The sequence below is a fragment of the Neltuma alba genome, unplaced genomic scaffold (genome assembly GCF_004799145.2).
Source record: "Neltuma alba isolate B1F8T4 unplaced genomic scaffold, ASM479914v2 tig00007216_pilon, whole genome shotgun sequence".
Taxonomy (NCBI): Eukaryota; Viridiplantae; Streptophyta; class Magnoliopsida; order Fabales; family Fabaceae; genus Neltuma; species Neltuma alba.
In genome coordinates, this window is record NW_021634713.1 from 235,797 (window position 1) to 252,830 (window position 17,034).

The window sequence follows — 17,034 nt, forward strand, 5'->3', positions numbered from 1 at the left end:
TTTTGTTTGACTTTTGAGGAATCCATCTCATTTCTCTATTCACGTAAATGAGTGTGTAGTAAAAAGATAATCGAGGATAGACATTATTACGCGATTATGTAACGCGATGTGATGTAAATTTCACCTTTTGTTTTACTAAAAACTTACATATTTCAAAACTTGACCTTAAATATTAAAGAAGTATCATTATTCTAACAGGTTGATTTGAAAATATAAAAAATTTGACTCCTAAATTTTAAAGATTCACTTGTAAATTTATGATATTCAATTTGTCAATATGAAAACAGTGTCATTATTTCACGTGCAAAATTAATACTCTTCCGGTCCTTAATATAAGACTCTTATACTAGTGTGTATAAGGGTCTTATATTTAGAACCGGACGAGTATATTACAACCAATCTAAATGGGACTTGAGGCTATTTTAGCAGGTTCATGAGATTTTTGTACTTATATACTACCTCCGGTCCTAATTATAAAAGCTAGTTGATTAATTTAAAGAGATTAATGAAATAAGTTAACCTAGGTATTTGTAATAAATATGTTTGTCTTTTCTAAAACACCCTTATTAATCAAGTGTATTGACTAAAATTACAATTGTTGAAAAGATTATCTTAGAAAAAAAACATAAATATTAGAGATAAAATGGATTTGAATCTTATATTTATGATCAAAATAAAAATCAAACGAGTTCTTATATTAAGGATTCAGAGTAAGTATTATCCCATGTGAAATGAGCCAACCGTACATGCCATAATAGCCAGATCAGATCGCTATTCTGTGGCTCATATGAATATTAATTAAGATTTCAACTCTCGTGTGGTCGGTTCTTATCTTATTACGAGGCTATGTATAATGCAAGTGATGAAAATTGTAATAAAGGCATGTTTTTTCTACCCCATTATGAGCCACTGATCAAATTGACTTTCACTTCATCAGTGGAAGACAAAAACGGGAGATAATGATTGAGGCATCTTCACGCAAATGCTCCTAACACGACCCAAAATTTCTGACCAACGGAAAAAAAAAAAAAGGAAAGAAAAAAGAGACAGCAACACACGACGTCGTTATCTTTATAATTAGCAAAAAAACAGAGTCGTCTGATGGCCATGTGGAACCCGTTTCAACATCACCTCCGTTGTATGATACTACCCCGTATCATTAATATAAAATCATATTTGATTTTTATTTTGATCTTAAATATAAGACCTTAATCCATTTTGTCTCTCTTATTTATACATTTTTTTTCAATATAATCCTTCTAACAATAATAGTTCTTACCAATACACTTGATTAGTAAAGATATTCTAGGAAAGACAATACCTATTTATTACAAATAACTAACTTAACTTTTTTTTTAATCTTCTCAAATTAGTCAACTAGTTTCTATAATTAGAATCGAAGATAGTATTCTGTTTTTATGCTTTACATTAATTGTTGGGACCGAATTATTTTGTACTCTTTTCAGTACGTATAAATGTACTTCATTTTCAAGCCAGCCTTTTCTCCTTGCTGTCCCTTCTCCAAGGCCACGCGCACTCGATTGTCCCCCCCACCCTTTTATTTGTTTTATTTTCTGTGTTGTTGTTGTTGGTGGTGACTTGGTGTTTATTTTCATCCTATAACATTATAAATATCAGCCCTTGTAAATGGTTTCTCCTTTGTGCAAGTAATATCATTACATTTTTACCCAAAAAAAACAATACTATCATTACACAAGACCAATCACAATTTGCTTCACGAAATTAACACTTCGTTTTTCAAAATCCTCGGATTGTTCATTCAATTCTGGCCAAAAAAAAAAATTTGTTCATTCAGTTAGTTATAATATTGAATGGTGACTTATACAATGATGTTGTTTGTGTGTGTGTGTGTGTGTTTTTTATCACAATGCTATTAACAAGTAGATATATAATTATGTTATCAGGAAGAGGATACTCTCAGCGTCCCCCGCCCTCAGCGTCCCTCAGCCTCCCAATCGCAGCCGTTAAAATGAGTCTAACACAGATTATTATATTATGCCACATTAGGATGCTATTAAAAATTTTACACTAGATTTCAACTAGGATATTTTTAGCATGGAATACCCTTTTTTTTTTTTTCCACCTGGCCCATTTAGTTAAAGAATTTATGAAATTTTCAGACTCCAAGCTTATAGAATAAAAAAACTTGACCATCTTAAATTGGAAGATTTATCTAAATTCAATCTAATACAGATTGAGTCAGATGGAACCACAAAGAGTAGCAAAATAATATCAAGTATTTTATTTTTTAAAATTTTTAATTAAAATACTTGATGGCACAACTCTACATCTCTTTGTGGTCCTATCTAACTCAATTTATATTAATTTAGATTTTTATTAAACTCTACAGTTAAAACAAATATATCTAAGAAATTAGATGATGCACTCAAATTTTCTTTTTCAAAAAAATAGTTCATTTAAAAGAAAGCAATTCTATGGCATTAATTAGATTTATTTTTAATTTTTAATAGCTTGATGATGTGGTATATTGTGAGTTCTTAGATTAATCTAACAGTAGATATTGGGACGCTGAGAACGTGGCCGCTGAGAAAATCCAAACCCATGTTATCACAGTTTTGGATTATAATAATATTAATATTAAGATTAATATAATGTTTGGTCTTTACAGCTTGTCATTTTTATCCTTATATAGATTTTGATTCCTAAAGAGATAAAATGATTAGGGTTGTTTTTATTAAAATACACTACCTAAAATTCTAGATGAGAGAAAATTTAGAAAACAAGATTCTATGGTTTGAAAATATATGGACCACAATTAAAATGAAAATAAACAGTAAAGACTAAACATTACATTAACTCTTAATATCAATATCAAGAACTATTTTTAGTATATGATACTTTCTCATTTTTTGTTGTTCTGAAATTTGTTTCGATTTTTAAGAAGTGAAATGAAAAATTACAACTCAATTTTTTAGTGCGCGCGCGCGCACATAACAGCTCAAACGGCGTTACACTATATATGGAAAGAAACAAGAAGAAATCGTTAATTAACAAGGCAGTTATTTCAAAAAATTTTAAATATACGAATTTACCTTTCTTTCCCCCCCGCACCCCACCCCAAATGTCATGTATATTACAATATTTCATGGGTTTAAGAAAACTGGCGCGAGCCTCGCAGAGTCCATTTGGCTCCAGCCAACCAGTCACGCAGTCAGCAGAATCTATGGAGCTCACTGTGCAGCCGCAACAATGACACGGATTATCTAATCTTTTTGCATAATGTAACATCTTTATTTTTATCTAGTATTTAATTAAATTTATAAATAAATATATTTTAGTATTAAGCTAATAAAAAATTTAGATATAAGCAAATTATTATTATTATTTTAATAGTGTTTTTGTGTGTGAATATGTGTGGATGATATTCTAGAAAATTATATCATGGTATAAAAGTCCCACATCAACTAATCTATAGAGTGAAGGAGTTTGAGAAGCCTATATATAGGAGATAGTGGGTGAAGCTTGAAATGAGTAAATAATTTTCGCATATATCCGAGGTAGTCTTAAAAAAGTGCTAGTTTTGAGTTTATTAACCGTTGGATCGGACTGAAATTTGGTTAGCCTATTTGGGACATCCAAGTCATTAATTTCAACGGTTGGATTGTCATTTTGATCTCTGGGTTACAAGTTATTAGGTATGTTTTTAACTTCTTCTTTTTTAGATAGAGTACTAAGCAGTAAATTAGCATTTTTAAGTTCGTTCACCGTTAGATTGAACTATAATTTGGAAGATAGTATCATGATAGATAGGAAATTAAATTCAATGGTCAGAATAAGGGTTTAACTTTTACAGTGAGAATAACCTAGTTTGTATTAAGTCTATTTGTTTAAGTCCTTCAAATATGGAAAATAAATTATAAATTTACAGTTTATCTATTTACGTTATGAATTTGATGATTCTAATAATATAATCTAATAATTAAAGGATGTTTAAGCAAGAAAAATTTAGGAACCGAGTCTAAATCATATATATATGTTCTCATTCCAAACCTTAGAGAAATGTCTTTTAGACTAGAATTCTGAGTAAAAATTAAAGCTTTTAGAGGAGGAGTTAGGGGCTAGAATTTTGTGAGTAGCCTACTCTAATACTATAGAAATAACATTTTAATTTCGTTTGTAGATATAAACTCTATTGTGACATTTTTAAGGTTGGAATTTGGTTGTATTTGATTGTTAGCTAGGAGACCAAGTAACTAAATTCCTATCTGTTGCATGCTTCGGTATGAAGCTGGTGAGTAGCTTTATAAGTAATTCTATAAAAGTATATTATGTTTTTTATGAACTGTCTTGTGGGATGCTATTTTAAAAAAGGACTGACATAGTTTGTATTGCAAGAAATTGGTAATCATGATTATGACGTGTTATTATGAAATTCGGTTGATTATACACATAAATGTGTCATTTTGAACCCTGTGCACCTATTTTAGGTGGGAAAAGGAGATAATTGGAGTTATTGAGATTCATATACTTACCACGTGATATTGGCCTTCATACGAAGCTCTATAGTTGATCGCTATTATTGTCCCACTAGCTCTTCGAGGGACTGCGACACTCCACTAGTTCTTCGAGGACGGACCCATAGTCCATTGAGTGCCCTGTGATATTTGGCCGGTCCACATCACTTGTATGGTGAGCTTGTTAGAGTTGCTAGTCAAATGGGAAGAACTTAGCCCATGGGTCCAGTCAGCCAAAATAAGAAGGATATAAGGATGAATCTGGGTTCAGGAATTGCACATGACATGAGATATTCATTGATATTTATATCTTTTAAATAAATGAAAAGTATGTTATTTCTTTTGAAATGTATCAACTGCATGATATTAGTAGAAATATTTGTCTTGTATAATTATTGTGAGTTTAAATGTTAAATAGATGTCTATCAATTGTTGTTAACTCTGTGTACCCCACCTAACACCTTGCTAGCCCATGCTAGGATGTGTGATAGATAAAGATTTAGTTACTGGGACGTTGTCCCATGCTAGGATGTGTGATAGATAGGGATTTAATTACTGGGACGTTGGCTTACTCCCGTTGCTTTACCATTTTCAGGAAACAATACGTTAGCGGGACCTTCGGGGAAGACTCATGAGGCTCAATAGCTGTAGCTGACAGTGCAGGGCTTCTGGACTTTATTTTATGCAATCTTTTCGTATATTACCACGCATCAGGACTGCATTCATTCGGGATTTATTTTACTTTTTCATATTTTTATGTCGTTTGACCTAGTGAACGTATTATACATTCTATCTTTGGTTTATTTTGTCTGAATATTGGACTAGAGTATTGATAGTAGGCCTGAGGCCCTTAAATTGTATGTGATTGAATTATTATGAATCCATGATGTGATAATGACAAATCTTCACAAGTTTAGTTGTTGCCAGTATTGATCATATAGTCAAATTTGAACTGCTATTATAATTTATCGAGGCGTGTTGTTTTAAAACCTTGTTAGCTATTATTACAGATATATGTTATTCTTTTTCTAACCATGATAGCTTGAATTGAGGTCGAATGCTTTTTTTATCATGGTTAGCCCCTTAGTAATGTGATTTCTCCTAAATAACCATGACTGTGTATGTTTACTAGTTTTAGTCATTTCTATCATGGTTAGTTCTAGTTAGTAAGTGGCGATATTACACATAACGTCTAGTTAATCTAAATTAATACTCCTCATGTCCTCAATATAAGATCTATTTAACTAATTTGATTAGATTAAAGAAGTTAGGTAAGTTAATTAATTATAAGAAATATGACATATTTTTTCTAAAATACTATAATCATCTTTCTTAATATCCTTACTCTCCCACTTACTTGATTATGGTTGAGGGAGTATCCATAAAGATAATTTAGAAAAAATTAACAAATATGATAAATAGGTCTTATATTTAAAATCAAAATCAACTTAACAATTAGATCATATATTAAGGATTAGAGGCGTACTACTTTACGTCTTTCATATAAAAGTAGTTTGACATTTAATTCAATATTAAATGTAAGATTCTAATTTTTTTTTGTATTTCTCTATTTTTCCTAAGATAATTATTGTAATAGTTTTATATGTTAACATTTTATTAAATAGTTGTTCTAACTAATACACTGATTAATAAAAGTATTTTAAGAAAAACAATATATATTTATTATAAATAACTAACATATTTAATTTTTTAAAATATACTCAAATTAGTTAACTAGTTATTATATTAATAATCAAATGTGATAACTTACTGTAAAAGTTAAAAAATAATTGCTTCGTCCGGCAAAAAAAAAAAAAAATGTAACTCAGATCGTGCCACTACCATGACAATCCCGGAGATTAAATTATTTGATATGTGAAGACGAATCTCTGTTCATATTCAAATATGCATGCGCACCCGCTTAAATGAGTCACATGAAGATAAGGTTGGACAAGATCATTGGAAGGGAGACTGAGGCTAATCTCACTCAAAATCATTAATTTGATTAAATTATTGGTGCGGTCCCACCAAAGGGTGGCCTATCTGGCATTGCTGCCCCATGTACTCATCTTTAAAATTCATGGTGAAATAGTTTATAAGTGATTTTTAATCATAATTTATGAAACAAGTATTTGAAAAAAGTTTTGTTTTGACTTTGTGGGCTTTTAAAAGCCAGTAAGCCCTTGATCAAGTAATAACCTGTTTGTAATAGCTTATAAGTAGTTTTTTAACGGTGATTTACAGAATACAAGATAAGTATACAAGAAAAATTTTGTCTCAACTTGCATGAATCGTGCTTATAGAAAATATCTTAAACTCTCCCAAACAGGCCCTAAGACTTCCTACACTAAGGATTTTGGTTTAATAGAAATGGTTAATTCTTCATAATGTGCAAAATAATGCTTGAATACTCACCGAGATGCTTACATTTAACACACGATAATGCTTTAAACGTGATTATTTCTAATAAGAAGATATTTATACCTAGCAAAAAAATTTTTTTATAATTTTAACACAATGATTAAAGTAATACTACAACATTTTTTCATCAACGGTTAGGAAAATCTCATATAATGTTAATATTAAAATAATGATATATACCGCAGGGCGCCTGGTCTGGCACGCCATACAGTCCGCCGGTTCCTTTTTTTAAAACAAACAAACAACAAGCCTTATCCCACTAGGTGAGGTCGGCTACATGAATCACACGACGCCATCGTGCTCTGTCAACAACCCAATCCTTAGATATGTTGTTGATTAGGAGGTCTCGTTCAATGACCTCATTCAGCGTTCTTCTCGGTCTTCCCCTGCCTCTTTTTATGGGACTCCATCTTGTTTGATCCACCCTCCTCACCGGGGCCTCCAAAGGCCTTCTCTGCACATGTCCAAACCATCTTAAGCGATTTTCAACCATTTTCTCTTGGATAGGTGCCACACCGACTCTTATCCTAATCTTTTCATTTCGAATCCTATCTTTTCTTGTATGACCACACATCCATCTCAACATCTTCATTTCTGCTACTCCGACTTTGTGCTCTTGTTTTTCCTTTATTGCCCAACATTCACTACCATACATCATAGCCGGTTCCGTTTTTTTTTTTAAAAATTATTTTTATTATTTTTTAAAGCCTTATGAATTCTTGTTGAAAAAAAAGTAAGAAAATTAGGGAACTGTTAACATTTTTTTATAACTTTTTCAAAATCACCTGCTTTCATCAGGAGGAAAAGAGTAAAAGAAATAAGAACATTGTTAAAGATGAGTTATAAATATCTCAAGTGGGATAACTCCTATTAAAAATGAAAATTACAATCAAATTTTACAAAAGAGAAATAATTATTAAAAGGTTCTAATAACAATCTGAGCAGCTTGTAATGACAAGTAATACAGTAAAGAATAACGACCTCTAGAATTTATTTTGTTATTTTTTTCTTTTATGAGAATTAATTATAATTCTCCGGTATCAAAATCCAATACACAGGATATTCTAAATAAAATTGGAGGGCGCTGGTAAAAAATAAAATCGGAGGGAATAATTATTTAATGCTTTGTCTTGATTTTTAAGCGACCTGCTCTTGTTCAGCACGGAGAACTCAAGTGAGAACTCAGAATGATTGATGGAATATATATATGACTTGATTGATTGATGGAATATATTAATTACTGGGAAATGATGAATAAAAGGCAAAAAGGGCCGGGAATGAAGAGCAAGAAACAAAGGTAGACGGACAGTGGTCCCCCGTCGGAAACCCCCGGGGGGGGCCAGACAGCAAGGCCACTGCAACCAGACGCCGGACTCTACCTTGTTTTTTTGGGAGAGAAAAAAAAAGAAACAAGAAACAAGAAACTAGATTTACAGTTACAGAGAGAGAGAGAGAGAGAGAGTCACAGTGGAAGAGGTGAGTATACATGAACCCCAGTGGAACCCCACCACGGCAATTCAGTTTCGGAGCCGTGAGGGCGTTACCTTCCCTCAAATATCAGGGTCCTCACTCTCATTTCATGTGCTCTAACTGACACGCACATCTCTACTCTCAGCCACACCTCTTCTTCTCTCTCCCTCCTTCTCTCTCCTTTCACCGTCGTCATCCGTCCTTAGCTTATCAACCTTCCTCTCTTTACATTCATTTTGCTCTCTCCCTTCTTCCTGCTCTTTAATATCTACAACTCCCTCCCATGGTTTCTCTCTATGACCAATCATGCCCGCTCTCTTCTCTCTCCCTAGGTGCTTGGGAAGTTATTGTCAGAGCAGCAGCGGCGGAGGGGACAGTGGCCTCGACGTCGTCGCCGATGACACTAGTCCAAACGCCAATTCGTCCGTCGAGTGCTATGCCTGTACTCAGGTGGGTGTTCCCGTCTTCCACTCCACCAGCTGCGACAGCTATCATCCGCCGCAATGGGAGGCTTCCGCGGGTTCTTCCTTAGTCCCTATCCAGAACAGAACCGCGGTGAGGAATCCGAGGCAACGACCCAAATCGGGGCCGTTCGGTCGACTGTTGGACCCGAGGAGCAAGCGCGTGCAGACCTGGAACAGGGCTCTGCTGCTGGCGAGAGGGTTGGCGCTGGCGGTGGACCCGTTGTTCTTCTACGCGCTGTCAATTGGGAGGGACGGGACGCCGTGCCTGTACATGGACGGCGGTTTAGCGGCGATAGTGACGGTGCTGAGGACGTTGGTGGACGTGGTTCACGTGTTCCACGTGTGGTTGCAGTTCAGGCTGGCGTACGTGTCGAAGGAGTCGATGGTGGTTGGGTGTGGGAAGCTGGTGTGGGACGCGCGTGCCATAGCAGCGCATTACCTGAGGTCATTCAGGGGCTTCTGGTTCGACGCCTTTGTGATACTTCCTGTTCCTCAGGCAAGAAAAATTTTCTCCTTCATTCCCAAACCCTTTCAATTCTTCAAGCGTCATTGCCACGTGATGGGTTGATCATAAAGCAATGATTCCTATGTCTTTTCGAAACTCCAATTTACTCCTCGTTCCCCGCTAGCTTATTTCTCTGTCACGGCAGAAAAAGCTGATTGCGTACGTATATAATGACTTTGTAAGCGGTTTCGGACGTTTATCTTTTACCTAACCAACAAGGTATCTGATTATGAATAAAGAACTATGGTATAGTAGAATATAATCAGCTTTACCATATCAGAGTCTTCTTTAACGTCAAATAATTAAAAATTAAATCAATAAAACTTTATAGTATAGTTTCCTAGGACTTTTTCTTGGCTATCCTTGTTTCCAAAGACTAGCTAGGATAAAGTATTAGCTGTGCTGAATTGCTGTTTGCGTTTCATTTGCAGGCGGTGTTTTGGCTTGTACTCCCAAAGTTGATAAGAGAAGAGCAAATTAAAATCATAATGACTATAATGCTATTGATCTTCCTGTTTCAATTTCTGCCCAAGGTTTACCACAGCATCTGCATGATGAGGAGGATGCAAAAAGTCACGGGCTATATCTTCGGCACCATTTGGTGGGGCTTTGGCCTCAACCTCATAGCTTACCTTATTGCTTCTCATGTAATTAACCACGCCCTTTAGCCCCCTCCATTGTTTGTTCCTACCCCACAAACTCACTTTCGAGTTTAAGTTGATCTGATCTGAATGTGCTAGCTATTTACAGGTAGCAGGAGGGTGTTGGTATGTGCTTGCAATTCAACGTGTAGCGTCGTGCCTGAGCCAGCAGTGTGAAAGAGGGTATGGATGCGATCTCCCTCTGTCATGTTCAGATGAAGTGTGTTACAAGTTTCTGTCACCAACAGGCACAGAAGGAACTTCATGTAATGGAAACTTCACAGTCGTCGCAAGAAAGCCATTGTGTTTAGATGTGAAAGGACCTTTTAAATATGGGATCTACCAATGGGCTCTCCCGGTCATTTCCAGTAACTCTCTGGCTGTCAAGATTCTTTATCCCATATTTTGGGGTTTGATGACCCTCAGGTATATATATTCCCAAAGCATCCTCTTGATTATTACAATTTATTATTGGAGAAGAAAACCCGTAACAATTCCAAGTTCGTTTATACGTAAATTATAATGCTTCCTAGGATCAGATCAGGTTTTTAGGATTTTACTTTGTATCGATGTCTGTTGTTCATGATTTATTAGTACGTACCTCCTCTAACATATTTGATTAAACGTTCTGTTCTTTACCTCTTATAGAAATATAACAAAAGACTTGATTTCTTTACCTTTCAATGAGTTCTATTAATTTTTGTTTACCACGCCGCAGCACTTTTGGCAACGATCTTGAGCCCACAAGTAACTGGCTAGAAGTGATTTTCAGCATTTGCATCGTACTCAGCGGACTAATGCTCTTCACTCTGTTGATTGGTAACATCCAGGTAGAGAGAACATACATAATAATGAAACCCAGAGGAAGAAATGATAAAAAAAGAAAAATATTTCCATCAAAATGAAACGTCTAATATGAAGATTTGTGGTTTCCGTGAAGGTATTCTTGCACGCAGTAATGGCGAAGAAAAGAAAGATGCAGCTGAGATGTCGTGACATGGAATGGTGGATGAGGAGGAGGCAGCTTCCGTCCCATTTAAGACAGAGGGTTCGCCAGTTTGAACGCCAGCGATGGGCAGCAATGGGAGGAGAGGACGAAATGGAATTGATCAGGGACCTTCCTGAAGGATTGAGGAGAGACATCAAGCGTTATCTTTGCTTAGACCTCATCAAAAAGGTAACAAAAGTTGCCCCAATCCATGGTTTCAGTTCTCTGCAACTTATTTCAACGGATGCAGAACAAACAAATCGCTTTTCTGGAGATTAACACACACACACACACACACTATATATATATATATATATATATCATAAAATCCATATCGTCAAGCCGCTATAACATAAGGCTTGGACTGGAAAAGGAAGAAAATGATGATGGAGCTACGTGGTCTCTGTTTCGCAGGTACCTCTGTTTCACAACTTGGATGATCTTATCCTTGACAACATCTGTGATAGGGTTAAACCCCTAGTCTTCTCTAAAGACGAAAAGGTACACATCAAGAAGACAGTTGCTATATAATCCTATTTATCCATTCGATGCATTGGATATCACTATACATATGATAGCGGGGAAGACCATGTCTTTGATTAATATATACATGACTTTTGTTGAACAGATAATCAGGGAAGGGGACCCAGTGCCAAGAATGGTATTCATAGTCCGCGGGCGCATAAAACGCATGCAAAGCCTAAGCAAAGGCATGGTGGCCACCAGCATAATCGAAGCTGGGGGTTTCTTGGGGGACGAGCTTCTCTCCTGGTGCCTTCGCCGGCCGTTCCTCGACCGACTTCCGGCATCGTCCGCCACGTTCATATGCCTGGAATCGGCAGAAGCCTTTGGGTTGGATTCAACTCACCTCAAGTACGTGACGGACCACTTCAGGTACAAGTTTGCCAACGAGAGGCTGAAGAGAACGGCGAGATATTACTCATCGAATTGGAGAACGTGGGCTGCCGTGAACATACAGTTTGCATGGCGGCGATACAGGCAGAGGACAAGAGGTCCGGTGACCCCTGTAATCGAAGCTGGAGGAAGCAGTAGCGCTGAACGCAGGCTCTTGCAGTATGCTGCCATGTTCATGTCAATAAGGCCACATGACCACCTTGAATGAAAATTTAAATTAATTAAAAATAAAAGAGAAAATCCCGTTGTTCTTCTTCAATGTTTCGAGTTGTGTTTGCCATTCTATTCCTCAATAAAATTTTGTCTATTGAACGAGAAGTTGTGGAATCACTCTTTGAATGTGCACCAAAAACAAAAACGAGCAACTGTGTTGAGATTGAATTAATATGGATAAAAATTGGTTTTGTCGTTCTTATATGATAAGGGCTTTACAAAAATTATACTACCTCCAAAAAAAATCTTATAATTAAGACTAGAAATAGTACTCTAAAAGTTAACTCGTTAATGGAAGTTCTATACTTTCAAACTCAACTTATTAAGGCCTTGTTTAGTATTACAATTGAAATAACTTATAAACATATTTCACATTTAAATCAAAATAAAACTCTCGTCACATGTTTACTATCTATTTTATAAATCACAATCAAAAAGCTATTTATAAGTTATTTTAAGGGAAAATTAATCTTTTAGTCCTCTAATTTTTAATCTACTTATAACTCAGTTCCTCAACTATGACTCGTTATGACTCAGTCCTTGAATTTTTGACTTGCTAGTGACTCAATCCCTCATCTTTCCAACGTGCATAAAATTTGTCCTTCTCTGTTAATTTCTCATCCCATATAAGAACCACATCATACCTTTCATCCTTGTAAGCGCCACATTAGACGTTGAATCAGCATGAGGGTAAAAGCTAGAGGATTAGTGCTGCAGCGATTTTCCCCTTCTCATCATCTCCTTGTGTCTTCTCCATCTTTGTTCGAATTTCCTTTGGCTGAAGAAGGCATGTAAGATCTTGCATGCCTGTTTGTCATTCTCCATCGATCTCGTCTTCTTGATCAATGCGTTCTCCTCCATCTTCTTTCTCCTTGTGTTTGTATTCTCCATCTTCATTCTCCTCGTGTTCGTCCGACTAATGCAGACAGGGAGGAATGGATCTAAAAATTCTTTACTTTTTCAATGGAAATGATTCGTTCAGATTTTCTAAAGGTAAATTATCTACCAGATATTCACATTTAGAGAATCAAGAAACACTCAACATCAGTAATAGCAAATTTTGTGGTCCCTTGCATCTTTCGTTTCACCGCTGGATCTCAAACTATGGAAGCACAATTATTTATTCATGGAATCTGTTTCAAATTTTATATAAATTTTATGGGTATCTATTTAGAGGCACATCAACAATTATTAACACCGTCAATAACGTTTTTCTACAAGTATGAAGGATGAGTTATGAGTTGGACTGCCACACGGATGAGAAGGATTATGTTTTTAAAAAATAAAAAGGTGAGGGACCAAATCACAGGCGAGTCAAAAGTTTAGAAACTAAATCGCAACGAGTCATAGTTGAGGGACTGCATTATAAATGAGTTAAAAGTTGAAGGACTAAAAGATTAATTTTCCCTTATTTTAATCTAATCTTAAACTGGTTTTCTGGAGCATTCTAATGAAAGGCTGCGGAGCCAATTGATAGCAGCCTGCAAAGCGAATCTTTATACTGCACGGAATTAACGACTAAACCCAGCACCTCCCCAGAAATAGCAAATAGGCAGAAGAACTAGATGGAAACAAGATAATATATGCAAAATACAGAATATTAAATTACAGAAACGGAGCAAGGGACCCCTGTAACATTGCAGAGGTCGCGAAAACCAATTTCCAAAATATTTCACACGTTTCACTGATTTCTTTTTAATATAATATTAAGATTTAGATGAAAACAAAATCATGATTTTAAAATTATTTTTATGATATAAAAAAATATATGAAGGAATTTATCTCACACTACAAAAAAAAATGGTTTTCAAAAGTATTTTTTTATCCTATCACACCCCCCCCCCCAAAAAAAATAACAATGGCTTCACTTTCCGTCCTCCATCACACTGCTTTCTCCATCTCTACCTTCGTATTCGTTCAAGCCTCCAGTCAGGTCTTCTTTCCTCATTCCCTCAACGTCCAGCGGATATTTTTCTCATTTTCTGGCCCTTATCAAACCCAAGATTCCCATTCTTCCCTCTAAAACAGACCTTTGTAGTAGCAGCCCCGTCAGTACTGCTAATTTTCATATTTTTCCAAGCATTGAGAAACTACAAAACCTCGTACATATCATTATTTGTCTGAAACAGTTAAGTACTAGTGAGGTGAAGATCATAGGAGCAAGGGCCAGGGGAAGTTTAGAATGGCTTTTATACATCGAGGGTATAAGATTTATCGGACAAAATGCGGGATTAAAACACAGTGATCAATCAATCCATAAATAATTACTCGAAATAAAAGAGGGGTAATTATAAATTACGCCGCCTACTTTGTATCATATTATTTTCCTAGAATATCAGCCTAAAAGACATAAGTAAAATGCACCTGAACAAATGTGCTCATGGTTAAGAGATGATCGAATTCAGAACAAGTAAAATCTTTAGTACCCTTGCAAAATGTAAAAAAGACAAAAGAAAAAAAAGAAAGAGGGTTTCTCTGCCGATCAAGATAACTTTGCCTGGGCTAACAAAAGATTAAAGCGGAGCAATCAAGAGGAAAGAGTACTCCTAGAGATGATGTCAAATGATATCCCATTTTGTTGAAGTCTTTCCTGAAGATCAGTATGACCAAACACTATACCTGGAGGGTAAACTCCGCCTTTTGGTAGGTTGTCCCGTTGGCTGAGAAGAACCAGAGCACACTGAATAAGAGTGATTGGAGTGGTGATGTATCCAATTTCCGGTCCCATTACTCTTGTTATAATTTCCATGTCAGGTTTTGAGTTTCCCTGTGCCGCAAGACTCTCATTGCTATAACCATGCCCTACAAACCACATCTTGAATGAAGCGCTTTCCACCTCCTCTTCAGAGGGACCTTCCTTCCTGAACCCACCAAGGCTAAAGAACGAAGGGAATTTCAGAAGAAGCCACCTACCAAAAGAAAAACTTCCCAAAAGACCAAAGAAAACCCCGATCGTAACAAATCCAAAAATCCCCAACAAGGATTTGGAGCCTACTTTCACACCAAAATGAGCTGGCTTCACGTTTGACCAGTATGCTCCCCTTTTCTCAACTGCCTCAGCGCTCTCATTCCTTCCAGGAAGACCGTGGGGATTCTCCGTTAGAGCTGCTAGTGTTCTTCGTACAACAATCGAGTCTGCAGAAGGTAGCTTTACTCCCCAAAGTCCAATTTTCTTCTGGTGTTCAATACTTCCTTTCGGAGGAGGAGCTCCAGGAATCTGCAAGCATTAAGATAAAAGTTGATATAGTGACAAAGTATTTTAAACCACATAAAAGAGTGAAGGAAAGGGGGCGCAAGGTCAATAGACAACAGTAGCAAGACCAACATTAGTTTAAGTTGATCGGGAGATCACAATTGAGACAGAAAATGATCCACGGAAAGTAATAAGTCAATGATTTCTGACATTCAAAATGATTTATAAGTACAAATACGCCCTTCCCGTTCCACCAAACCCCACATTTTGTTCCCCTCCAAATTGAGAGGTGAAAGAGAAGAACATGTCTTTGGGTAAAGAAAGAACGAAAAGAAACTAGCAATTTACGGTTTCATATTAGGTCAGTAAATCTAATGCCATTGCAACTCCTAAGACCAGATCTAGATTTTTGACACTGCAACAATTTCTAGTTGCCGTCATTGTCAATTAAATGTCCCCGAAGCTTACATCTGACACATTCAACTTCAAGAATGCAAAAGAATGGTATTATCACAGCTAAGCCATTACATACGACAAATTACAAGTTGTCACCTTTGTACCTTGGAACAACCATTACCACTATATTTATACGAACTAAACCTCCGCACAAATCACAGTAAACCACCACACGTACATGTTCTTCGGAGACAGCTCGAGTATGCAACAATACCGTATAATAATGTGAATGTAACCATTTTCATTGCTCTAATGTCAATAGTATTGCCAATAATTAGAATTATTTCTGCACTGGCTTTCCTAAGACTAACATGGATAAGTGGATACACCACTCTTGCTCCATTTTTTATGCTTCCGTTGATTTTCAATCACTCAAATCGAAATCTTACCATGAAAAGGCCCTCCAACTTCTTTAAGAGCTCTTCCTACCAACTAGACAACTATAACAATTAATCAAAATGCAGAGAGTTGCAGTTACACTTGCCTCTCAAGGCTCGCCTACATGTCTAAATCAGAAAAGCAGTAAGTGCAGAAATGCCTCGAAGGCTTAAACATTTTTCAAGTGTAGATTCTCTTACCACTGGCCTAGCTCTTCGGGGCCTCGACCGTCTCAGTTCCTGCAACTTCTTCGCATTAGCCACGCCCAAAACCGCCGATTCATAAGTCCCATAGTTTCCCACAATCCTTTTATCGGACTCCAAGCTCAAGTACGCTTCGACGCGGTTCGGCACCGACGGAGCCTGCCACTGTCTCGAATTGAACATCAGTCCCATTTCAGCAGGAATCGAGTCAAACCCACATGCCGATATCACCAAAGATCCAGTCTCCATAGCCTTGTCGTGGTACTTCGCCTCCATCCTCTCCATGAACTCAGGCTCGCCACATATGTCCAAGTAATCACACCCGGTTTCAGCACAAGCGGCAACGACAGGGTCGCCGTAAAGACGAAAAGGGCCGACGCAGTTGAGAATCAGCTTGGCCTGGCCACAGAGCCTGTGGAGAGAAGAGGGATCTGTTGTGTCGGCGGTTAAAATTGGGATCGAAGGCGGGGGATCAGGACGGCTGGCCCATTTAAGAGCGTCGAAGAGTTTCGCAGGGTTACGACCTGCCAAGGCGATGGATTTGAGAGGGGAGGAAGGGGCGTTAAGGAATTTGACAGCTTCTCTGACAACGTATTTGCCAGTAAATCCCGAAGCACCTAAGATTATGAGGTCAAAATCAGAACTGGAATCGAGTTTCGGGGCTGTTTCCATGGTTTCAGCGAGCGGAGAC

General features: G+C 36.8%; 2 protein-coding genes across 2 annotated transcripts; one reads left to right on the forward strand and one right to left on the reverse strand.

Annotated features, from left to right (window-relative positions):
• Nucleotides 1-8,490: 8,490 nt before the first annotated feature.
• Nucleotides 8,491-12,159, forward strand: LOC114752063 (cyclic nucleotide-gated ion channel 2). The gene is made up of 7 exons (XM_028940798.1): nt 8,491-9,347; nt 9,788-10,003; nt 10,107-10,423; nt 10,716-10,827; nt 10,938-11,174; nt 11,400-11,486; nt 11,614-12,159. Exons 1-7 carry the CDS (start codon nt 8,694-8,696, stop codon nt 12,106-12,108), a joined length of 2,118 nt encoding a protein of 705 aa, XP_028796631.1. The 5' UTR covers nt 8,491-8,693; the 3' UTR covers nt 12,109-12,159.
• Nucleotides 12,160-14,318: 2,159 nt separating this feature from the next.
• LOC114752052 (probable mitochondrial saccharopine dehydrogenase-like oxidoreductase At5g39410) lies at nt 14,319-17,034 on the reverse strand. Its single transcript, XM_028940781.1, has 2 exons — nt 16,341-17,034; nt 14,319-15,330 (listed from the first exon to the last, which is right to left on the reverse strand). Exons 1-2 carry the CDS (start codon nt 17,013-17,015, stop codon nt 14,641-14,643), a joined length of 1,365 nt encoding a protein of 454 aa, XP_028796614.1. The 5' UTR covers nt 17,016-17,034; the 3' UTR covers nt 14,319-14,640.